The 25,338-nt window shown below is 35.6% G+C and overlaps 1 protein-coding gene across 4 annotated transcripts; it reads left to right on the plus strand.

The window, feature by feature from the left end:
* Positions 1-290: 290 nt before the first annotated feature.
* DEPDC1 (DEP domain containing 1) lies at positions 291-25,338 on the plus strand. 4 transcript variants are annotated; one of them, XM_070786336.1, is made up of 12 exons: positions 291-451; positions 3,732-3,997; positions 6,425-6,581; positions 7,236-7,354; positions 7,782-7,912; positions 9,240-9,287; positions 12,236-12,376; positions 14,286-15,137; positions 15,580-15,752; positions 17,978-18,163; positions 19,736-19,921; positions 20,607-25,338. In XM_070786336.1, exons 1-12 carry the CDS (start codon positions 404-406, stop codon positions 20,745-20,747), a joined length of 2,448 nt encoding a protein of 815 aa, XP_070642437.1. In that variant the 5' UTR covers positions 291-403; the 3' UTR covers positions 20,748-25,338. The 4 variants fall into 4 exon arrangements, with proteins under 4 accessions (XP_070642437.1, XP_070642438.1, XP_070642440.1 ...); XM_070786337.1 differs by having other exon boundaries at positions 17,978-18,154; XM_070786339.1 differs by lacking the exon at positions 14,286-15,137 and having other exon boundaries at positions 17,978-18,154.

Here is a 25,338-nt window from a genome sequence, read left to right on the forward strand (position 1 = left end):
CCTGTAGGGGAATAAACCGCCTCACCAGTTCTGAGTGTGGAAGCATGACTCCGCCTCGCCAACGACCGCAAGACAGACAAGCAACTTCAGAGAAGCCAGGTGAGGTAAGGAGACCGTCTCACCCCGCTGGGAGGGAGAAGATCAGCTTTCCTCAGACAGGCCCGCCTGCGCCGCAGCCTGGAGCGAGTCCACAGCCCACGCCCCCTGCGGCTGGGCCAGGGCGGTGCGTCACGTGGCCAGGCAGCTCAGCCAATCAGCGCAGCCCTCGGCGGTATTCAAATCAACGGCGGGGTCGACGGTTGTGGGGATCTGTGTCACCGCCCGGGAATCGGGGTCTGAGGGTCGCCTTCCGCTTCCATGCCGGGCACTGGGCGCTGAGGGACCCGTGGGCCTGGTGGGCGGAATGGAGAATCGGGATGTGCCTCCAGGCCCTTATCGGGCCACTAAGCTGGTAAGACAGCGCGAACGACGAGACTGGCCAGCGGGGTGATGGCCGGTTTTACGTGAGAAGGTTCATAGTTTTTCCTAGGGCGGAGGGATGGGCGCCAGAGCCCAGGAGATCGCTGAAGAGGAGGATGAGGGGAGTTCTCGAGTATCGCGGATCTTTGCAGGACACGATTGTCCCCCTCCTTTGAGAGTCTGCCCTCCTCCTTTCTTTGCTCCAGGTTCCTGGGGTAGGCGCATCGACCCAACTTCTTAAGTGACTCTGTTCTTGGTGTTTTCGGCGTCCCCTGGAATGACTTAGATTAGTCTGAGTTTAGACGCTCCTCACGCCATATTTCCTACCCCGAACAGGATTTTAGGGGAAGGCAATGGCAACCCACGACAGTACTTTTGCCTGGAAAATCCCATGGACGGAGGAGCCTGGTAGGCTGCAGTCCATGGGGTCGCTAAGAGTCGGGCATGACTGAGCGACTTCACTTTCACTTTTCACTTTCATGCATTGGAGAAGGAAATGGCAACCCGCTCCAGTATTCTTGCCTGGAGAATCCCAGGGACAGAGGAGCCTAGCGGGCTGCCGTCTATGGGGTCGCACAGAGTCGGACACGACTGAAGCGACTTAGCAGCAGCAGAACGTGTCCCAGTGTTTTGTAGGATCAGATTGTAACAGCTTAATTTTGCCAGTCTTGTGGAATTAAATACAGGATGTATCGACTGAATACAACTCAATAACAGCTATTTCTAACAGCTAAAACTCAGAATATTTTAAGTACCCATCAGGAGCCACTGTTTGTAGTCACAGGATTTGTACTTGCACACAGCGTCTTGTGTATTTGGATCATCAATCCACGAGGATACTGTGCCACTGGTTATGTGACATTAGGAGGATCACTTGTGTAAGCATCAGTTTCCCCACTGGTAAAGTAGAGCTGAGAGTTGTCCAGAGTAGATGTTACTGTAGGTGAAAGTGTGTTGTTATCTGTAGAATGCTGCTGCTGCTGCTGCTGCTAAGTCACTTTAGTCGTATCCGACTCAGTGCGACCCCATAGACAGCAGCCCACCAGGCTCCCCCGTAGAAACTGCAGCTCAGTGTAAGTTTCTTGAATAATATATGAAATCTGGAGGTGTATAAAGAAAAGAATACAGTTATTGTGTTTTCTTTCAGCTCTTAAATTTTGTGCTATGATGTTGGGACCACATAGGTTAGAGAAGTGGTAGGATAGCAAGTACTAACATAGTTGGACTTACAGATCAGATTTCTTCACCTCTAATGTAGGATTTTTTTCTAAAAGCTATACGTTCTGTTTTATCTATGTACCACATCTTATTTATTCTTTCATCTGTCATGGAACATTTGGGTTGTTTCCATGTCCTGGCTATTGAATATAGTGTGGCAATGAATATTGGAGTACATGTGTCATTTTGAATTATGGTTTTCTCAGGGCATCTGCCCAATGGTGAGATTTCTGGGTCATACGGTAGTTTTATTTTTAGTTTTTGAAGGAATCTCCATACTGTTCTCCACTTGGCTGTATCAGTTTATATTTCCACCAACAGTACAAGAGGTTTCCTTTTCTCCACACCTTCACCTGCATTTATTGTTTGTAGATTTTTTTGATGATGGCCATTCTGATGGTTTGAGGTGATACCTTATTGTAGTTTTGATTTGCATTTCTCTAATAATTAGTAAAGTTGAGCATATTTTCATGTGTTCATGGGCCATCTCTATGTATTCTTCTCCAGGGGATCTTCCCGCCCCAGGGTTTGAACCTGGGTCTCCTACATTGCAGGCAGATTGTTTACCACCTGAGCCACAAGGGAAGCCCATTTTCACTGAGCATATTTTCATGTGTTTATTGGCCATCTGTATGTCTTCTTTGAAGAAATGTCTTTTTAGGCTTTCCACCCATGTTTTGACTTGGGTTGTTTGTTTTTTGATATTGAGCTCTATGAGCTGTCTGTGAGAAAAACAAATATTATTATATTAACCCATATGTGTAGAATCTAGAAAAAATGATACAGAGGAAGCCTATTTCTGGCGCAGGAATAGAGACACAGACATAGAGAATGGAGGTGTGGACAAAGGGAGGGTAGGAAGAATTGGGAAATTAGGATTAACATATATATATATGTATATTATACACATGGGCGTGCTCAGTCATGTCTAACCCTTTAGGCTTTGTCAAGGCAAGAATACTGGAGTACATTGCCATTTCCTCCTCCAGGGGATCTTCCCGACCCAGGGATTGAACTTGCATCTCCTGCATTGGCAGGCGGATTCTTTTACCACTGAGCCACCTGGGAAACCCAACTACCATGTGTAAAATAGATAGCTAATGGGAACCTGCTGTATAACACAGGGAGCTCAGCTTGGTGCTGTGTTGATCTAGATGGGTGGTATAGGGGACAGGTGGGAGGAAAGTCCAGGAGGGAAGACATATATGCATACACATAGCTGATTCACTTCACTGTACAGAGAAACTGACACAAGGTTGTAAAGCAGTTGTATTCCAAAAAAAATTGTTTATCACCACCACCTTCTATACCACCACTCTTAGACCTGCCACAAACCCAAAAGGTTGGGTAATTTGAAAAAGATTTCTGAGAGTGTGATTATCTTTTTAAAATATAAATATATCACAGTGTCAAACAAATAATAGACTTAAATTTTAATTTACTCCATCTGTTATGTTCATTATTGGAATCTTCACTAGTAAATATATAAACTTTTTTTAATACTAGAGGTATTTTACCAGTAAAACTACTGCCTGCCATAAGTTTTGTTTGGCCTGCTTAGTTATGAGTGCAGGTTCTAGAGTTTTCAGCTGTGTGACCTTGGTCAAGTTATTAAATATCTCCGTACTTCATAATCCATATCTGAAAATGGGATAATAATAGTACCCATTCATTGAATTGTGAGAATTAAAGTGAAGTAATGAATGCAATGCATAATGTCTGACACAAATGCTACTATCATATCATTAATATTAGTTGAAGTTGTAGAAACAGGAATAAATGCTTTCTCTGTTGAGGACTAAAAGCAGGTCCATTACAGTTCTCCATTATTCTTAGGTTTCCTAAGTAAGCCAATCAGCCAATGAAGTACTTTTAGTCAAAAACCATCACATAAAAATATTCTTGTAACACTGTAACTAATAATAAGAAATTAGTATGAGATGTAAAAAGATTTTAGCACAAATAAGACAAGTGATTTCTTCATGAATTTCAATGATTTGATAATATGTGAAAGGAATGAGTGGATTTTTAATTTTTTTTTTTTCATTTTGCAGTGGAATGAAATTACCACATCTTTTCGAGTGGGAATGCCCCTAAGAAAACATAGGCAACACTTCAAAAAATATGGCAACTGTTTTACAGCAGGAGAAGCAGTGGACTGGCTTTATGACCTATTAAGAACTAATAGCAATTTTGGTCCTGAAGTTACAAGGCAACAGACTATCCAGCTATTGAGAAAATTTCTTAAGAATCATGTAATTGAAGATATCAAAGGCAAATGGGGGACAGAAAATCTTGATGACAACAGTCAGCTATTCAGGTATTAAACAAAGAAATAACTGCAAAACTGAATTACTTAACCATAAAGTTTCACTCTGCTTCTATTATATGGTTACTAAAACAGCAGCCTCTTTAGAAGAAGTAATATTTTCTTTAGAAAACTATTGCTCTTAGTTCAATTGAAACCACTTAGAAGTTAAAGTCCTTTAAAACTAATTCCTGCACAATTCAAACCTTATAATGATAAATAGTATATATAATAAAACAAAGTTGTGAGGAAAGGAGGAGATACTGTAACTTTAACATCTTCTGAAAGCTCTGTAACATGTGAAGGACAGAACATTATCAACATTTAGTTTCATAGATTTAAGAATTATAAATTCTCACAGGTTCTTCCCTTCAATAGACATATAATCTATACAATCTAAGAATACATAAGATGAGATAAATAATAGCAAGCTTATATAATAACTAAAAAAAGAAATATAACACAATTTGAAAAAAAAATAAGCATTTATCATGTACTAGCAGCCTTACTTTATGAGTTATATGTTTTCCTTATTTAATCCCTAGAATAGCTAAACAGGGTAGATATTAACTCATTTTTACAGGTGAAAAGGTGGAGACCATGCATCAGCAAATCTTATTCCTTCAGTCTGAAATATGCTCATGTACACATTCATCAGACTAGTGAATACATTTCTTCTCATGTCATCTATATTGTAGCCCACCTTGAGGTCAGGAGACCTTTCTGACTCCTGCATAATTGGGTCTGCATAATTGAGTTTTCTCTCAGGCACCCAGAGTTCTTGATTATATATCCCTTAAATTAGATCTTTGGATTCTAATACACGTGGTTTTTTACTCTACAAAATTAGTACTTTTCAAATGAAATGTAGAAATAGATTTTTGCCTTTGTGTCAAAGATGGTTTATGTCACACAAGTAAACTACAGTAACAAATATATAAATACTTTGTATAAAACTCTGTAAATCCTTCCTCTCTGTGCTACTCATCAGTCACCATTTGAGTTTCTCTGCTGCGCTCATCCTTTAGCTTTTACTGTCCTCAAGGTCCTAGGCTTGTCTATACTTCACCTCTCTCCCTGGACAGTCTCCTACTATGTCTCTGCTTTCACGCCATGTCTTAATGACTTTCAAGTCTCCAACCCAAATATCGCTCCTGAGCTTTAGGACTCACTTTTTGCCTGTTAGACAGGCACTTCACATATCATATAGCATATGAAAAATCACTACCATCTCCTAAGCTAACTTTTGACCTCTTATATCAATTTTTGTTTTTTGCTATTGCTGAGTCACTTCAGTTGTCCATATCTGAATGAATGGCAATCTTTCCTGTAGTTGCTTTCATTCTTTCCCTTCTCTTTAAATATGAGGTAATTATCAAACCATGTATATCATGCTGCCTCAGTACGCTCTGATCTGTCTGCTTGTCTTCATGATATTTTTTTCATTAGACTGTTGTTCTCTCTTACCTGAAATTCTGTAAAACTCTTAATCTCTCTACCTCTAGGCCTTTTACAGTGATAATAAAACTATGAATTGGTTTAAGAAGTCTTGTTAAAATGTTAACAGTTGCATTTGTTGATGGTCACCTATGTGGATGTTATTTTATAAAAACACCCTGTATTTGTTTGTATCTTTGAAATATTTTATATTAAATTGAAGGGAGGAAAAGCATTATAATCAAAAGGAACAACAGAGTTCTGAAAATTGAAGTCACAAAGGACAGAAAATATATACAAATTAGATAACTAATAAGAGAAATTTAGAAAATGTAACTTTCTAGAACTGTTTTGTATGTAAGTCATACCTCTCCTAAAGAATTAGTCCTAATAATAACCCTGAATTATACAGGAATAAAGTTAAAATATACAGTTTACTCATGATATCAGGAAACTATTAAAAAAATTTAAAGGCTTAATGAGAAAATTAATTTATGTAGAATATTCATTCCTTGATAAATTAAACCCAGTGTTTTTGAGTTATTTTTAAGATTTTTGTTGTTGGTCAGTTGCTAAGTCACGTCCAACTCTTTGAGACCCGTGAACTGCAGCACGCCAGGCTTCCCTGTCCTTCACCGTCTCCCAGATTTTGCTCAAGCTCATGTCCATTGAGTTAGTGATGCTATCCAACTGTCTCATCCTCTGTCCTACTCCCCACCAGCACCCACTCCCAATCTTTCCCAGCATCAGGGTCTTTTCCAGTGAATCAGCTCTTCGCATCAGGTGGCCAAAGTATTGGAGCTTCAGCTTCAGCATCAGTCCTTCCAGTGAATATTCAGGGTTGATTTTCTTTAGGATTGACTTTTTTGATCTCCTTGCAATCCAAGGCACTCTAAAGAGTCTTCTCCCAGAACCACAATTCAAAAGATAAATAGGCACTAAGATAAATAGGCACTAAAAGTTCATTATCTCACATTATTTAATTGCATATTCTTAAACCAGATTTCCTACAAGTTCTCCACTTAAAACTCTTCCACGAAGGCATCCAGAATTGAGAAAAAACAACATAGAGAATTTTTCCAAAGATAAAGATAGTATTTTTAAATTGCGAAACTTATCTCGAAGAACCCCTAAAAAACATGGACTACATTTCTCTCAGGTAAAAACATCTTTTTTACTAATCACTTGTTTAAATATAATTACTGTGTGCTTAATAATATCAATAGAATAATTAAAAGTAAATGATTCTTTAAGATTTGAAGCCAATGCTTGGAATCACTTAGCTATATTATATTCTAAGTGTATACATGTAAATTTGTTTGGAACTCAAATAATAATAAAAATTATAGTGAGACATACTTGAAATACTATTTGTATAATTTAAGCACGTATTTTAAATTAATTTGACAGTAGTGGGGGCAGATACAAAACCAAAAGCTCTATTACGGCACATGCCAAGTGCTAAATTGCTTCACTCATATCCAACTCTTTGCAACCTCATGGACTATAGTCCACCAGGCTCCTCTGTCTGTGAGATTCTCCAGGGAAGAATACTGGAGTGGGTTGCCATTTCCTTCTCCAGGAGATCTCCCCAATCCAGGGGTCTCTTTAAGTCTCCTGCATTGGCAGGCAGTTTCTTTACAACTAGTGCCACCTGGGAAGCCCCAAATATTGTATTATTTCTTCAAGTGACACCTTTACAGCTCCACAGTAGACTGATACTAATAGAATTACTAAATATTAGAAGTAGTATCAGTTCATTATTTCTAAAATTTGAGCATATCATATTAAACCAAAGTAATTCTTTTTTCAGGAAAATTCAGAGAAAATGAACTGTGAAGTAATCGAGGAAGATCAAGAAAATTTAGCTGAAAACAGAGAAATAAGCCAGAAAGATGTTGAAGAAGTTTGGAGATATGTTATTCTGATATAGTAAGCTAAAACTAAGCTATGACCAAGTTCCTGGGGGTGTTAAGGATATTATTTTGTTATTTTCATCAAGATGCTCAGTTGAAGAAGAGCAGATTAATTCTCAACACTTAGGATTTCACCTGTACATGTGTTTCTTAATAAATACTTTTGTATTTATTGTTCTGGTATAGGAGAAGTAGAATGGTTTGACTATGATTTGCTTTTTCTTTGACTCAAAGTTGTAGCTATAGTTTGGGGTCTATGTTGGTATCCTTCAAAGGTTATAAAGATAAATATACTTTAAAGTAGATACTAAATATAAGCCTTAGAGGTTCGATTTAAGAAAAATATTCTGAAAGCTTTGTCTGTTTTCTATTCATACTCTCGTATTTCTATTCCACCTATTTTATGGAGAAAAAAAAAAGCTTGTATTCTTTCTTCTATTTAGCCTGCAAACCGTTCTAGGTGTATCCTCCCTAGAAGAAGTCATAAATCCCAAACAAGTAATTCCTCAGTATATAATGTACAACATGACCAATACAAGTAAACACGGAGTAGTTATACTGCAAGACAAATCAGGTTGGTATCAATAAAAGAAGTTGGAATCATTTTAAACTTGCTGAAAAAGGCTGCAGCTATAGTGAGGATAAAGAAAGACCAAAATACATAAAGTAGAATGCTTCAACTGAGAGAACATCAGGGAGACTACTGTTTAATCAGAGGTGCTTTGGTAATCATTTCGAAATAATTTTTAAATGAATATTATTCACACTATTGCTTTAGCTCTTAAGGTGGATTCTTGCATGAATTTTTTTAATGGCAGAGTAAGCATCCAAAGAGTATGCAAATATAGTTGAAACTATTGTTTAACCACGTTTTATTGAGGACCTACAATGTGCTGGGCATTGTGCTAAAGATTAGTGATGATTAAGAGAAAAATGGTCCATTCCTTTCTGGAGCTTACATGACAAGTTACATACAGATTTAAAGGGGTCAAGACACATGCAAAACCAAAGTAACACAAAATAAAATAAGTCCAAACTTAAGAACCATATTTAAAAGAATACTGGCTTTATATTGTATGTATTTTATATAATGTATTGGTTTCAAATATAAAGAAAATCAGGGAAATCAAGCCAGTTGCATTAGAAAATTTACATTATAGGAAGTGTATTAATAAATTTACTCAAAATGTTGGCTCTTTTCTTTTTTCCTAATAATCAGTTGCTGGCTGTAGAATTAACTGACATGCATTACTTTGAGATTCTTTCTGTGGGCAAGAACTTTTGAGATTTTAATCATAAGAACAAAAAGTAAATGCTGAAAACTAGGAGCTATATTGTATATGCATCCAGCTTTGGATCAGTCCCATCTTTCATTACCTGAAATAACTTGAGTGTATGCTCTCATCTAAGCTTTCTATTTATGATTATTAACTTTTCAAGTGAAATGTATGTGTGGTTTTTGTGTTTGTGTCAAAAAACTGTAACACTTATGCATCATATTTCACTTAGTAGCAGTTGAAAGATTTTAAGCAAGCCTTGCTTTGAAATCACCTTAATAGTAAAATGTATTTTAATCAATTATATTTTATTAATAGATTTATATATTAATATATATTATATTTTATATAATTTTTATATTTTATAAAATATAATTAATAAAATATAGCTTTTTCTGTCATAGGTTTCACTCAAATCAGTAATATTCAAGAAGCATAGCTAACTTTTAAACTTGTATTTTAAAATACTATATGGCCCTATATATTATTAAATATGTAATCAATTTTAATTCTGGTAGTACATATACATGTATATAAATATATGTATAATTATGTAGCAAGTGTGAAGTTTTAAATATACTATTACAATAATTATATAATTAAATGATATTAATTTTTGTGTAGATGATCTTCCTCACTGGGTACTATCTGCCATGAAGTGCCTAGCAAATTGTAAGTAAACAAACGGTATATGTGTGATATGTGTATGTATTATATTGATAGTATTTAATAAGAGCCAAGGGATTATTTTAATTCATGAAAGTCATGATAAAATTGAACTATATCATTTCTGTTGATGTTTAAATGAAGATCTAGTAGAACTGATTACATTTCATTACATATGGATTGGGTTATAGAGCACTTTTTCTCTGCAGATAATGATTTTATAATCCAAGCTAATCATTTATGACTCAGTTTTCATAGATCATAAATTCACAGGCTAGAAGATCTCAAAAATGATTTTTAGATATAATCAACATCAATTGTCTCATGAGTCCAGGGGGTTCAAATAGCAACTTATAAGTAAGTTCAGTTCAGTCGCTCAGTCGTGTCCAACTCTTTGCGACCCCATGAATCACAGCACGCCAGGCCTCCCTGTCCATCACCAACTCCCGGAGTTCACCCAGACTCACGTCCATCAAGTCAGTGATGCCATCCAGCTGTCTCATCCTCTGTCGTCCCCTTCTCCTCCTGCCCCCAATCCCTCCCAGCATCACAGTCTTTTCCAGTGAGTCAACTCTTCACAAGAGGTGGCCAAAGTACTGGAGTTTCAGCTTTAGCATCATTCCTTCCAAAGAAATTCCAGGGCTGATCTCCTTCAGAATGGACTGGTTGGATCTCCTTGCAGTCCAGGGGACTCTCAAGAGTCTTCTCCAACACCACAGTTCAAAAGCATCAATTTTTCGGCGCTCAGCCTTCTTCACAATCCAACTGTCACATCCATATATGAGCACAGGAAAAACCATAGCCTTGACTAGATGAACCTTTGTTGGCAAAGTAATGTCTCTGCTTTTGAATATGCTATCTAGGTTGGTCACAACTTATAAGTAAAGCAGCTTGTAAATATAAAGCTTCAATTAGAAATGAAGTCTATAAAACCCACTTCATTCCCCTGGCCATTGTACAGAGCTTCAGCATTCAGATGTTTCATGATACGCTTCTTCTCCATAGGATATATTAATGAAACTTTTATGTTTATCAAAAAGAATGATCTTCACTAAATTAGATAATTTTTTAATGTTTTGTTCTTCAAGCTTTTCCCATACTGGTCAATGATGATTGATTTTTATAATTTAAGGCCCTGTTCAAGTACAAAACACTAATTGCTCTCAAAAGTCAGTTTTAAAAATGTGTACAGAGGTGTATGCACACATCATCAAAAGTAAAATTATATTTTAATAATTACATTACAGAAGTAATTTTCTAGGTCTTATAAAATTTGTATTTTATTAATGTTCAAAGTAAGTATATATTCCCTTATTGTCCACTGGGTGTCAATATGATAAAATAACAGAATAGCAATAAAGTAAATAATATTAGATACAGAAAAATTTTATTTATCAAATCAAGGTAAAGATCTTGAACAGAAACATAAGATTTTTGAAATTCTCTTTCTACCTTCCCCTGCCTACCTGCCTTTCTCTCTCATACCTTGCCTCATAGATAGTAACTCAAATATTCCAGGGATTTCTCTGATACCTCATCTTTAAGGTTTTGTTTCTTTTGCTTCCCAGTCCATGTTATGCATAAGTGATACCAAAGATGCAACTTACTGGATTCCAGTTTAACAACAATATGTCTAGCCAGAGGCAATATTAAGACTTTGGTTTAACATGTTTGTTATTTATTCCTGCACAGTAATCCTATGACATACAAGAATCAGTGATCAAGATACTATTCCCAATTTTTTTCTAGAAAAGAAAACTTTGCCTTTTTTCTAATACATGAGGAGCTATATATTCAAACCTAGATTCTCTAACTGTAAATTTTATATGTTTAATTCCAGTAAAGAATTTTCTATCTTAAAAAACTTGTAATGATTATCAAAATTTTTATTCTACATATTAAGAATATATCTCATATCCTCCTTATAAAAACTGTTTTGTTCCACATAAAGCCATCGTTAGCCTTTAAACTATTAAGTGTGTATATGTGTGTGTTACCTTGAAAGATAGTAGAGTAACTCTCAAATCTTAGTGCATATCACAGTCACTAGAGATACTCACCAAAAATTCAGGTTCAACTGATTGAATATGTCAGGATTTTTTTTTTAAATCATATCTCAGAAGATTCTTCTAGTAAAGATGCCCAGATCAATATTTGGAAGCTACTAAATTAGTAAACAAATAGCAAAAATTTCTAGATCAATAATTCCTAGCTGCATTGGAATTCTGATAGATTCTGTACTGTATAGAAGAGATTATGCTTTTAATAGGCACACTAATGTTTCTGATTATGTAGTCCATGGACCGCACTTTAAATGCTGTTGAGTCTCAAGGTCCTATGACTTGCTCTTACAGACCTCTGAGTTCTAATTTTAGCTTTGCCATCAAAGTCTCTTGCCTCTTGAGCAAGTGGCTCTGAGCTTCAGTTTCTTCATCTATAACATGAGATCAGAATTTCCTGAGGAAAATACCAATAAGTAGGCATAATTATTTCAATAATGTTAAGCTAATTGAACAGCAATGTAATGACAGTATTTAAATTCATTCAGAGTATGCTTTATATCAGGCAAAATTTAATCATGAAAATATAAATTTGCAAAAGACAATTTGAAAAAGTTATTTGCAATATCTAAATATTCTGTGCTATATAAAATGAATTGTGATGAAATTCCATTAAAATAAACTTCCCCGATGCTTTTAAAATATATTTCAAATTTTTCAGTCATATAAATATTAAAACTAAACAAAATATTAATAAGTGCAGTGATTTCTAGTGAAAAGATAGTGAGAAGGCATGAGATATGCACAACCTTTTAAATTTTTGAATTATGACAGAATTTGTTGTTAAGCATAGATCCTTCATGAAATAAATACAGGCTTTAGGCTTTTTATAAGTATCTTTAAAAATTATATTTAAAAGAAATATGTTTCACTTTTTTTTTGCCTTCCACTTAGGGCCAAGAAGTAATGATATGAATAATCCAACTTATATTGGATTTGAGCGAGATGTATTCAGAACAATTGCAGATTATTTTCTAGATCTCCCTGAACCTCTACTTACCTTTGAATATTATGAATTATTTGTGAACATTTTGGGTATGTATAGATTTTTCCTTATTATTTAATTTATTTTACTGGTTTCCAAGTCCCCCATAATTTAAAAGATCTGTATGAAAAAAGATACATATGAAAGTGACAGGCTATAAATTATTTTAAAACTCAGAAATATTCTGGTTGCTGTTATGTTTTCCAGTCATTCAAATATACCATTCTAACACCAATTCTCTACACCAATAATGTCTTGCAATTCAGTTCATTTCTGAAACTACCCAGTTAACCCAGACCCCAAAAGTTGAGGGCAAAGTTTTTCAACTTGGATACTAACTACCCAGGACTAGCTTAGACCCCACAGATTAAGGTCTCAGTTCATCAAGACTGTCCTCACTACATACAGGAGCTGCAAATGGGGTCCTCAGGTTTAATAGCCCTTCTCCCTGGCTAATTACCAAACCCAGGGATTCCCACAACCCCTCTGAGGTTTAATAATTCACTGTGATAGTTTTCAGAACTCTGGAAAGTGCTTTACCTAATGATCACCAGTTTATTATAAAGTATATAAGTCAGGAGTAGCCAAGTAGAAGAGAGTTATAGGGCAAGAAAGGGGGGTAAGGGCTGTGCAGAGCTTCTATGTTCTCTTCAGAAATGTCACTCTCCCAAGTTTGTCCATGTATTTACCAACTGGTAAGCTCCCATAGCTGTGTTGTTTCCATTTTAATTTGAGGTTTCACTACATAGACATGGTTGATTAAATCATTGGTCATTGTTGATTAAGTTTGATCTCCATCACCACCACCAACCACCCTACCACCCCCTCCAGGGAGGTATGCATGTGTGCATGCTAAGTCACTTCAGTCGTGTCTGACTCTTGTGACACTGTGGGCTTTAGCCTGCCCAGCTCCTCTGTCCATTGGATTCTCCAGGCAAGAATACTGGAGTGAGTTGCCATGCCCTTCTCCAGGGAATGTTCCCGACCCAGGGATTGAACCCATTTCTCTTAAGTCTTCTACATTGGCAGGTGGGTTCTTTACCACTTAGAGCCACCTGGGAAACACCAGAGTCAAGTGAAGTGAAAGTTGCTCAGTCATGTCCAACTCTTTGTGACCCTATGAACTATACAGTCCATGGAATTCTCCAGGCCAGGATACTGGAATGGATAGCCATTCCCTTCTCCAGGAAATCTTCCCAACCCAGGGATCAAACTCAGGTCTCCTTAAGTTAGGACTAAAATTCCAACCTTCTAAGCAAGGCCAGCACTGGTGGTGGTTTAGTAGTTAAGTAATGTCCGACTCTTACAACCCCATAGACTGTAGCCTGCCAGACTTCTCTCTCCATGGGGTTCTCCAGATAAGAATACTGGAGTGGGTTGCCATTTCCTTCTCCAGGGGATCTTCCCAACCCAGGAATCGAACCCTGGTCTCCTGTATTGCAGGTAGATTCTTTACTCAACTTTACTCAGGCCAGCCCTAAGTCAGCTCATTAGCGTAAACTGAAGCGTGCTCAAATAGGCTCATTGTGAAGGATAAAAGGCTCCAATCACTCTGGAAATTCCTTGGGTTTTAGGAGCTATGTACCAGGTATCTGAGAGAAAAATCATATATATGTTTTATTAAACTACAGTTGTCTTATAATTAAGAGCTTTCTAATACTTGTAGACTGAAAGTAGATATTTTTAATGTATTTGACTCAATCCATTTAATTAGATTGTTGAAATAAATTTTAAAATTATTTTCATCACAAGTTGGAAAACCTCTAGTCTTGCACTTTGTAACTGAATGTTGCATGTGTCCTATTTAAGTGGCTTCTGAATTAAGCAGCTGCTATTTGTACTATACTAACAATATGTACTATAGTGATGCTTTATTTTTTTAATATTGCTATTGTTTTTGTTTTATTTTTGTCCACTATCATACAGTTGCATCTTAATTTTTGTTTCATTTCCTGGTAGTTGTTTGTGGCTACGTCACAGTTTCAGATAGACCCAGAGGGATACATAAAATCCAAGATGATCCACAGTCTTCAAAAATTCTTCATTTAAACAATCTGAATTCCTTCAAATCAACTGAGTGTCTTCTTCTCAGTCTTCTTCATAAAGACAAAACAAAAGAAGAATCAGATACTACTGAGAGACTCCAGATAAGTGATCAAGGATTTCAAGAAAAATATGATAAGAAAATGCAGCTAGTTAATTTTAAAAACAGAAGAGCCAGTGCTAATGACATAATAGGAGGAAGTTGCTATAATTTAATAGGCTTAAGTAGAATGCATGTTCTATCCTCTAACATCAAACCAAGGTGCTATTCATTAGAAGGAATTGTAGATTTACCAGGGAGTTCAAGTAAAGAGGTCTCCAGTGTCTTCCATCAATCTGTTCTGAACATAGAAGGACAAAATAATATGCAATCTTTAGGGTCTGAGACCAAACAGGAATCCCTGATGAATCTTCATTCAGAGGAAGGTATTCAAAAGCCATTCTCTGTTGGTTATAAGAGAACCTCTACTTTGACCATTCAAGACCAAGAGGAGTTATATAATGGAAAGTGCAAACCGAAACAGCTTTGTAGATCTCAGAGTTTACTTTTAAGAAGTAGTACAAGAAGGAATAGTTATATTAATATGCCAGTGGCTGAAATTATCATGAAACCAAATCTTGAACAAGGCAGCACCAGTGTGCAAACAGCTATGGAAGGTGAACTCGGAGAGTCTAGTACCACAATCAATAAAAGACTCTGCAAAAGCACAATAGAACTTTCAGAAAACTCTTTACCTCCAGCTTCTTCTATGTTGACTGGCACACAAAGTAAGGTTGATGCTTTCAATGCATGTAATATTAATTTTTAGTGTTTACTAACCCAGTTTTGCTTACCTGGCTTTTCTTCTCTGAAATTGCTTAATTTTTTTCTCCAAAAGAAAAAATTCTTGTTGTATAAGACTTGTCATGGCATAACTAAGATTTATTCTACTTACCTAAAGCACTCCTTTTCTTTGCCTTAAATTTCATTTATTCTGAGTCACTGTTTATAATTGGTGAAAGATTTTCAGTCCTTCATAATCCAATGGGTTATGAAGAAAATAATGAATATCTTACCATGTTTTTGAAGAATGTGTAAATTTCATGGAATAGTTAAACATAATATTAAAATATTATTTTGCCTTCCTTATATAACTGTATGATGGTAGTATTAAAACAACTAGTGTCATTGATGATTTTTTTTTTCTGGGGGGTGACTTTGCTTTCCTAGGTTTGCTGCAACCTCATTTAGAGAGGGTTGCCATCGATGCACTGCAGTTATGTTGTTTGTTACTTCCCCCACCAAATCGTAGAAAGCTTCAACTTTTAATGCGCATGATTTCTCGAATGAGTCAAAATGTTGATATGCCCCAACTTCATGATGCAATGGGTACAAGATCACTGGTAAGTTGATTCTTAAGGAAAGAATAAGTCTGAATCATAAACCACCACCACCACCACCACCACCATTCCCCCATCCCCAGCAGAAAAAAAAAGTTAGAAAACCAAACTAAGAATACTATTCAAGTGATGTCATGGTCTTGAAATCCTAGATTCTTGAGTTTAAAAGACTTGAAAGTCTAACCTTCCCTAATGTGCAGCAGAATGCACATTAATCCTTTGTGCCCAGTCTTTTATACTTTCACATCTTGATCTTTGTATTGTCTGAGGACTTTGCCTCTTCATTCATTCTATGTTAGAATGAGTCAGACTGTCAGACCATATTATATTGCCTCATGCCAATTCTGTTTGGTGGGGAAAGAAGAGGAGATAGATATAGGCACTACTGAAAGCTGAAGGGCACTGTAACCCTTGAAATAGGGAATTAATGGGAAATTCATGTGTAGTAAGTCAGAGTGTTTCAGATACTCTGGGAGTGGAAAAGTTGTATTTGATGTATTGTGTGAATTAGGATGGCTTGTCACTGTAAGCAGGAAGTTGGAAGAACTTCTGTGAAATAGTCTTGGGCTCCATATGAAGATGAGGGATGAGGCATTCATATGCAGATCCCCATTGGAAATGAACTCTTGAAAGTGTACCTCTAATATGTTCCTCTGTTTCTCTCTTTATCTCTGTGTCTCTCTCTCTGTCTATAAAGAACTGCCACTTCCTCAGAGCACAGCTTCAATTTACAGGATGTTCTTGTAGCAAGGAATCAGGAGCTAAGTTCCATTCTTCCACTCAGGACAGTTTTTTAATAATAACAGACCTAATATAAAGAGAAAGAATTACTCTCAGTGATTGTGGCACCACTAAAAAGCATAAGGAAGTTTGTAGGGGAAGATATTTAGAGAGATATGAGTAGAAAGAAGATAATTTTGATTTTACACTTTTCAGTTAGGTTATAGGACATCCAAGTGAAATTTATCCTAGCATGTTGGAAACATGAGCCTGGTGAAAAAAGATCAGGTCTGAAAGTACATGTTTTGCAAAGTGATAGTTGAAGGTATGGAAGTAAATGAGCTCTACAAAGCTGAGGAAAAAAAGAATAAAAATCTGAGGACTGAACCTTAGTAGAAGATAGGAAAATCCTGCCAGACATGTAGAAATAAAACCAAAAATAGTTCAATAAATATGCTCAGCATCTATTATGTGCACAATACCTAAAATACAATTCTGTATTCAAATTATTTTAGAATGAAGTGTGTGTTTATGTGTGCCTTATTAAATTAATCCCACAAAAATACAAATAGAATATATAACATATAAACACACGTGGTTACAAGATTGGCACCATATATCTTTTGAAACTGGAAAATAGTGTGTGCAAGGGTGCATGCATGTATGTGTCTTGTATTTGGTGGCTTATATGGATATAAATGAGAGTAAATTAGTTTTGAAACCCAAAATTTATCCCAGGATTTGAAGATCATCATGATGGAACTGAAAAATACATAAATTGTCTTTAAAGACTGATGGAATAGCATTAAAAACTATTTTCCAATTTCAAAAGATATATGGTGCCAACCTTGTAACCACGTGTATTTATATGTTATATATTCTTCTATTTGTGTTTTTGTGGGATCAATTTATTAAGTCACTCTTCTCTAACAGTCTTTGTGCTGTACTGTGCTTAGACATGTCTGACTCTTTACAACCCTGGGGACTTTAATTTGCCAGACTCTTCTGTCCAGGGCGATTCTCCAAGCAAGAATACTGGAATGAGTTGCCATGCCTTCCTCCAAGGGATCTTTCCTAACCCAGGTGTCCCACATTGCGGGCAGATTCTTTACCATCTGAGCCACCAGGCAAGCCCAAGAATACTGGAGTCGGTAGCCTATCCCTTCCTGGCTTCTCCAGGGGAACTTCCCAACTCAGGGGCACCATATTTATATGGTATTAATGGAATCTGTGTATTTACTAATAAAAGCGTGACAAAGTTAAAGAAAAAGCTAAGTCTTCTGTAGTCATTTGGAATTTATATTAAGGAATTACTTAACAAGTACTAAAACAAAAGGAATTGGCATTTTATTCTTCCTAATGTTATGTTATTGTCCTCATTTTTAAAGCTGAAGTTGGCTTATCACTTTATCTCAATCTGTTAGCATAATGCTACCTAGAATTTACTGATAATCTAATTTATATAAAACCTTAAGCTTTTAAATTCATGTCTTTTATTATGTTTCTAGATGATACACACTTTTTCTCGGAGTGTGTTACGCTGTGCTGAAGAAGTAGATCTTGATGAGCTTCTTGCTGCAAGATTAGTATCTTTCTTGATGGACCATCAACAGGAAATTCTTCAAGTGCCTTCTTACCTACTGGCTGCAGTAGAGAAACATCTTGACTACTTAAGAAAGGGCCATGTATGTATTGTAAGTCTTAAAATTCTTTGCATTAGTCTATTGCAAATGTCAAATCATCTCAAACTAGCCTTATCAAAAAGGGAAACTATTTCAGCTCACGTAAATAACCTCCAAAAGTCAGGAATATAGACAGAATATGGAGATTCAAATAGCCAGAGGACTCTTTTCCATCCCTTCATCCCTTATTTCCATTTCAGTCTTATAGTTAAAAACTGGCTCCTTCACATGATGGAATATGTTTGATTAAAGTTAAAGTCATTCAGTCGTGTCTGACTCTTTGTGACCCCATGGACTATATAGTCCATGGAATTCTCCAGGCCAGAATACTGGAGCGGGTAGCCTTTCCCTTCTCCAGGGGATCTTCCCAAACCAGGGATCAAACCCAGGTCTCCCACATTGCAGGTGGATTCTTTACCAGCTGAGCCACAAGGGAAGCCCAAGAATACTGCAGTGGGTAGCCTATCCCTTCTCCAGTTTATCTTCCTGACCCAGGAATCAAACTGGGGTCTCCTGCATTGCAGGCAGATTCTTTACCAAGTGAGCTATGAGGGAAGCCCTATGGTCCATTGAAGCTCTTTGCATTCCATGGGGGAAAAGAGCCATTCCTTCACCTTTGATTTGAAAAGTTATTGGTATGGACTCAGATTGGCCCAGTCTAGGTTAAATGCACATTTTTTAAGTGGTTGAGGGTGACTGAGTTGGAAAGAGGGCCATACTCTGAGTGACTCTACATAGATTAGAGAATAATATGTTATTCAAAAAAAAGTAAGGATAGTTGGGGGTAGAATGGGAAGGAGAAAAGGAATCTAAGCAGCCAAAAGCAACACATCAGTTCTATTCAGTCTTTGACTGCCCAGCATATATACTCATGTTTCTTCCTATGCATATCATTCTAATGTTGCCATAACTTACCATGATTATAACTGTCCTCTACAATTTTTTTCTCTTGTCTACAGATGTTAGAGGCCCTGCCCATATTCTTACACCTCAAAAATTGTAGAACACTTTTCACTATTTCAGAACATTAGTGTTTTAAGCAACTGAGCGACTTCACTTTGACTTTTCACTTTCATGCACTGGAGAAGGAAATGGCAACCCACTCCAGTGTTCTTGCCTGGAGAATCCCATGGACAGAGGAGCCTGGTGGGCTGCCATCTATGGGGTTGCACAGAGTCGGACACGACTGAAGCGACTTAGCAGCAGCAGCAGCAGCAGTGTTTTAAGATGAATTAAAACATCATGTTGTTACTGTTTCACGGTTAAAAGAATAAAATCCATGGCTAATGGTACTAATGATGATTTTACATTATTAATATCTTATGTACATCCCCATTTTATGGATGAGACAAATCAAGACAAGTTTAAATCACTTGCTGATGGTTATAAAGCTGTAGTAGATTGTAGGACTGGGAGTGAGACCCTACTGACTTATTGCTTCTCTGCTGCATAATACAGTTTTCTTAAAGTGTTGAATGTTTGGTGGCAAAATAATATGAACAAAATTCCATTGAAATAATTATTTACCAAATAGGAACATGACCTGAATTAATAGATTTGACTGTATCATTTTGTTCTTTACAGATTAAAAATCCTGGAGATGGAGTGATTGCTCCTTTGCCAACATATTCATACTGTAAGCAGATCAGTGCTCAGGAGTTTGATGAACAGAAAGTTTCTACCTCTCAAGCTGCAATTGCAGAACTTTTAGAGAATATTATTAAAAATAAGAGTTTGCCTCTAAAGGAGAAAAGGAGAAAAATAAAACAGGTAAGAGATTGAATAATTTCCTAATCATAGATATTTCTAATATGTTATTGCTGTTTGTTACTTAAAAGCATTTAGAATCTAATTTCTTATTTTAATATTTTGAATTTTAAAGATTATATATATATAACTTATGTATTTCTACCTGCTTGGTTTTACTCTGTCCTGAAATTAATAATAACAATAATAACATATACTCTCCTTTATGTCAAGTATTTTGTATTTATAGCATGGATTGCTTTAGGAAAATAATTATAAGCTTTAGATTATAATATGTAAATTTTAGTGACTCATCATTGCCATTTAGAATTTTGGCTCTATATCAAAGCACTGTAGCCACATGATTCTAGCATGTCCAATTCCAGATCTGAGACACTTGAAGAAATATGAAATATACCAAGTAGATCCCAGTGACCTTCATGGTGTTACCAATGAGAAGAACATCTGGAATTTAGGAGAATTAATACCAGAAGAGAATCCTAGAGCATTAATGCTAACTGGGCTCCAAGAAATAGTACAAGATACCTTTCACATGTGAGAAAGTGGAGGGAGAAGCAAGGATAAAGTAAAAGGATACTTATCAAATACATGTTTGAGAAAAGCACTGAATTCTTATAAAATCTTGACCAGTGGCTTCAGCTTGGTTAATAATGTTAAATATCTTCTAATTCTTCACCCCATTTTTAAGTTTCAGAAGGAATATCCCTTAATATATCAGAAAAGATTTCCAACCTCTGAAAGTGAAGCAGCACTTTTCGGTGACAAACCTACAATCAAGCAACCAATGCTATTTTTAAGAAAACCAAAGTTTCGTAGTTTAAGATACTAATTGAATTGAAAATTATGTACTACTTCTAGAACTTTGGTAAGTGAAGCCATATGTAAGAATTCAGGTACTATAAAAGAAGTATTTATTAATAAGGTATTTTTTTTTTCAATAAAACATTATATAAGGAGGTGCCAAATAGTTTTTATCATTGTGAAGCTGCTAAGAAACTAGTAGACCTTAACTGAGAGCAAATAACAGTAGATGATACCAGATATTTTAACCAGAAATGATCTTTTGTTTTTTATACAGCTATCTGGAAAAGTTATCATGATGTGTGCTAAAACTGTAGTTACTTGAATTTTGAAAACTGACATTTGCTCATCAAGATTAAGCTGTAATTCTGTTTAAAAAAAAAAACTTATCTGCACATGCTTGTTGATGTTACTTAAAGAACTAGATGTTTTAGTTGTTTATAATTACTTTTGTTTCTAAGTGTAAGAATGTGAAGACTATTTGGAAACTTGGTGAATTAATTTTCATCTACTAAATATTGCACTCTTATATATTCTTTTTCTACTTTTGATCTATTTATGTATCTATGTGTTTTTAAAATATGTATATATAAGACTGGTTTGCCTTTAATGTTTACCCCAACTGCTTCAGTCATTCATTTTTTTCCAGTAAACATCTTTTGCATTCTAATTGTCATGAATCTACAAGAAGGTAGAAATATGAAAGAAGTAGAAGGCAGTCATATGTTCATTTAAAAGATATTTATTTAGCAACTGCTATATGCCTTTCATTCTTCAAGATGTGAGGAGAAAATGATGAATAAAACAGAAAACCTCTTCCCCTAAAATATTTTCTAATCAAGGAAAATATACCTATTATATACTTAAAATAACAGTACACTCCCTGAAATCAAGTCATGAGGATTCATTCCTACTGAAGACTAGCCTTTTTAATGATGAAACAGTTCTCTAAGCTAGTGTTTTTTAAATTGGTGCATATTAGAAGCATCAGGAGAGTTTTAAAATAAAAAATGCTCAGGCCCTACCTTATATTGATTAAATCAAAATTTTAACGAATAGCATATAGGCCTCAGTATTTTTTAAACTCTCCAGGTGAATCCAATATTCAGCCAACTTTGAGAATCAGTGCCCTAAATACTTTGTATAAATAAAATGTCAAACTGGTATCATATTGGCTTTATTATTTCACGGAAGAAAATCCCAAGTGTAAGTTCCTGTCATCTTAATAGAAGGTTCTCCAAATTTCTACTTGACTAACAGTACAAACTTGAAGCAATTTTTCTTCCAAATTTTTCTGAAGATTATTTAATATCTATTTGGTAAGTGTAAAGATATACATACTGACTGGGATGTAATAGACACTTATTGTTCAATGACTGTTTTGATTTCTCAGTGTAATGTCATACAGTAAAATGACAATGTTCCATTTGAGATTAATATTTTTATTAAAAATAGGAACAGAAAATAATATATCTTTTTCCCAGAAACCTTAGCTAAAAATATTGAACCAAATTAGAATTCTTCCCAAGGTGTTTGTAGACTCAAAAATTTGTTTAAAGATGTGTACTAGTATGAATTATGTTGTGTATTGCGATAAAAACTATTGTGGGTTTTGTAACAATTTAATTTTGTATTTATTGATATTAAGTATATAAATACTATAAAGACATAGTAAACTTTCATCTCCATTAGTGTGCATTCAATTGAGGTTAAAGAGTACATGATGTAACACTTTAATAATGTGAACTCTGAAGTCAGATTTGGATCCTACTGTGCTATTTACTAGGTAACTTCAGACAAGTTATTTAAATTCTCTAAATCCCAGTTTTCTCTTATCTGTATGATAAAGATTATAATAGTACATGTCTGTTAGGATGTTGTGAGCATTAAATATAATAATGCATGAGAGAAATGTTTAGCACAGTATCTAGCATAGAATAGGCACTCTATAAATATTAGAAATTAATACTAGAAACACCTAGAATTATAGCACTAGAAGAGATTGTAGAAAAAAATATAGTCCTCTCAGTTGCTTTGAGCAGAAGGGAAGGAACCAAAACAAAATTGTGAGCAATTTCTTGTTAAACTTATTTGTAGTGTGTGTCTTATTAAACTATTTTTAGTTATGAAAGAAAGCTTCTGATTGTACATACTGGTTGAAAATATTTGGTCGAGTATAAAGAAAAAATTAATGAGAAAAGAAAACATTAATGTCTTCAGAAGCAATCATTGAATATGTGAAAGCATACAGGATACATTACACAAGTAGAATGCTTAGCCTTTGACTGGAATGTGGACAGATAACATTGTATCAGGGGGAAAAAAAGAGTCTTTAATTTCAAATATTGATGGGTTGCTTTGATGTTAAATGCTTACAGAAAGTTTCTTCTAATGCTTTTACTTTCTTGGGAAAAAAAGAATCAAAATCAGCCCTTGAAAGTAAAGCATTTTGGGGAAGATGTTGCAAATTTCAGGGAAGAGGATATGAAATGGTCTAGCAAATCTGTTGGAACATGTAGGAAATTTTATTTCTGGTGCCAAAAGTTATCACCACCAAGCATTCCCACTAGCTTCTGCTAATTGCTGTCATTTACTGATCCACTCTTCTCATAGACTATCTAGTTAATCTATATTCAGTAGTGGAAAGTACAAAGAATTTCCTACTGACTAGCTTTCTGTCCTTGTAAAGTGTAAACTCTGAGTTTCCTCATCCATAAAATATGAATAATAACATCTACTTAACCAAGTTGTAAGGATAATTAAAAGAGGCAATGTAATGTATTTAAATCTTGAACTTAGCAAGCCTAAGCTCAATTTCTAGATCCTTTCCTCTTATATTGAATTTAATAAAATTTCTGCTGATTAAAACTCCTTTCCTTCCAAATCTCTGTCCTCATATCTCACAATATATTTTCTGTTCTCTTCTATCAGTGGTGATATTTATACCTCATGTTTAGAAGAATTAAAAATAGTTCCAGAATTTTATATCCATGCAGCCTGTTACCTCTCTAACAGATATATCCCCCTTTGATTTTGAAGGTAAAGCACATGTTGTATGCATGTGGTATTACTGTTGAAACTTCTAGAAGAAAAAGGAAGGATTGTGGTTTTAATATTAAACTCTAAATTTAAGGAAATAAAGTCAGTTCACTGGAATAAAATTCACAGTTCTAAATATAATAAAGTATACCAACTTTATACTATAGAATTTTTTATTAACTCAGAATTCACTTAGCTTTTGTATTAACAATGGCACCCGACTCCAGTACTCTTGCCTGGAAAATCCCATGGATGGAGGATCCTGGTAGGCTGCAGTCCATGGGGTCGCAGAGTCAGACACGACTGAAGCGACTTAGCAGCAGCAGCAAGATTAACTAAGAATCTTATATTCTAAGAACTAGGGGGGAAATATATACAGAATAGCTGTTTTTAATCTCTCCAGAAAACCTCCCAAAATGTGTACTGAGGAAATGCAGAATGTATAAGACATTTGAAAATAGTTTTGACTTTTGCTTATTATGAAAAAAACATTTGTATCATTAATTGGTCTCTAACTTATTCTTCCATAAGCAACTAGAAAACCAAGTATTGAGTTGGCCAAAACTTTCTTTCAAGTTTTTCCATAACATCTTACAAAAATCCCAAACAAGGTTTTGGCCAGCCCAATGTATGAAGCAACTGTTAATAGATACCAACTACAGGTAATAAAAGACTGATTCCTCAGAAAATGAAAACAAAGGAGGTAAGCCCTATGCGTGTGTGCATAATCATATCCACCTCTATCCATGGAATTTTTCAGGCAAGAATACTGGAGTGAGTCGCCATTTCCTTCTCCAGTGGATCTTCCCAACCCAGGGATCGAACCTGTATCTCTTGTATCTTCTTCATTGGTAGGCAAGTTCTTTACCAAGTGAGCCACTGGAGAATCCCTATGATTGTCTCAAGATTACTGCCTCCAGGCAGTTGCCAGGCCACAGTGCAGGGAGGGACAGCCAAAATAAAGCTCAGTGTCTCAGTCCATTAAGCTAGAGATCAGAGGATGACTGAGGAAGCTATTTAAAAATACAGAAGACCAAAAGTTAAAAAACAAAAAAAAAACTCTTCAGAGATCTGCAGTGGTTTAAAGTTTTTGTTAAGTACTAATTGGCATTAGGCAGGGTGAAGTAGATCAGTTGAGTACTTAAAAAGAGGGGTGCAGGATGCAAGGAAAGAATGGACTGAAAAGCAGTAAACCAAACAATCTCAGTACCTCATAGATCTGGGAATACATATTCCCATCTGTCAAAGTATAGAGAACCTCTAATACTTGGGGCATTGGATAGCATCTTCAGAAGAGTTGTACTTCAATAGTGGGCCAAATTAGTGCTAGAATAAAAACTGCTATGAATAAAAGAATGAAACTAGAACACTTTCTAACACCATACACAAAAATAAACTCAAAATGGATTAAAGATCTCAACATAAGACCAGAACCTATAAAACTCCTAGAGGAGAATATAGGCAAAACACTCTCCGACATACATCACAGTAGGATCCTCTATGACCCACCTCCCAGAATATTGGAAATAAAAGCAAAAATAAACAAATGGGACCTAATTAAACTTAAAAGCTTCTGCACA

Source organism: Bos indicus, chromosome 3 (genome assembly GCF_029378745.1).
Source record: "Bos indicus isolate NIAB-ARS_2022 breed Sahiwal x Tharparkar chromosome 3, NIAB-ARS_B.indTharparkar_mat_pri_1.0, whole genome shotgun sequence".
Taxonomy (NCBI): domain Eukaryota; kingdom Metazoa; phylum Chordata; class Mammalia; order Artiodactyla; family Bovidae; genus Bos; species Bos indicus.

Coding starts and splice junctions, on each gene's coding strand:
- DEPDC1 (XM_070786336.1), top strand. CDS start 404: ATGGAGAATCGGGATGTGCCTCCAGGCCCTTATCGGGCCACTAAGCTG. Junction 3,998..6,424: donor GACAACAGTCAGCTATTCAG/GTATTAAACAAA, acceptor TTCTTAAACCAG/ATTTCCTACAAGTTCTCCAC. Junction 7,913..9,239: donor TATACTGCAAGACAAATCAG/GTTGGTATCAAT, acceptor ATTTTTGTGTAG/ATGATCTTCCTCACTGGGTA.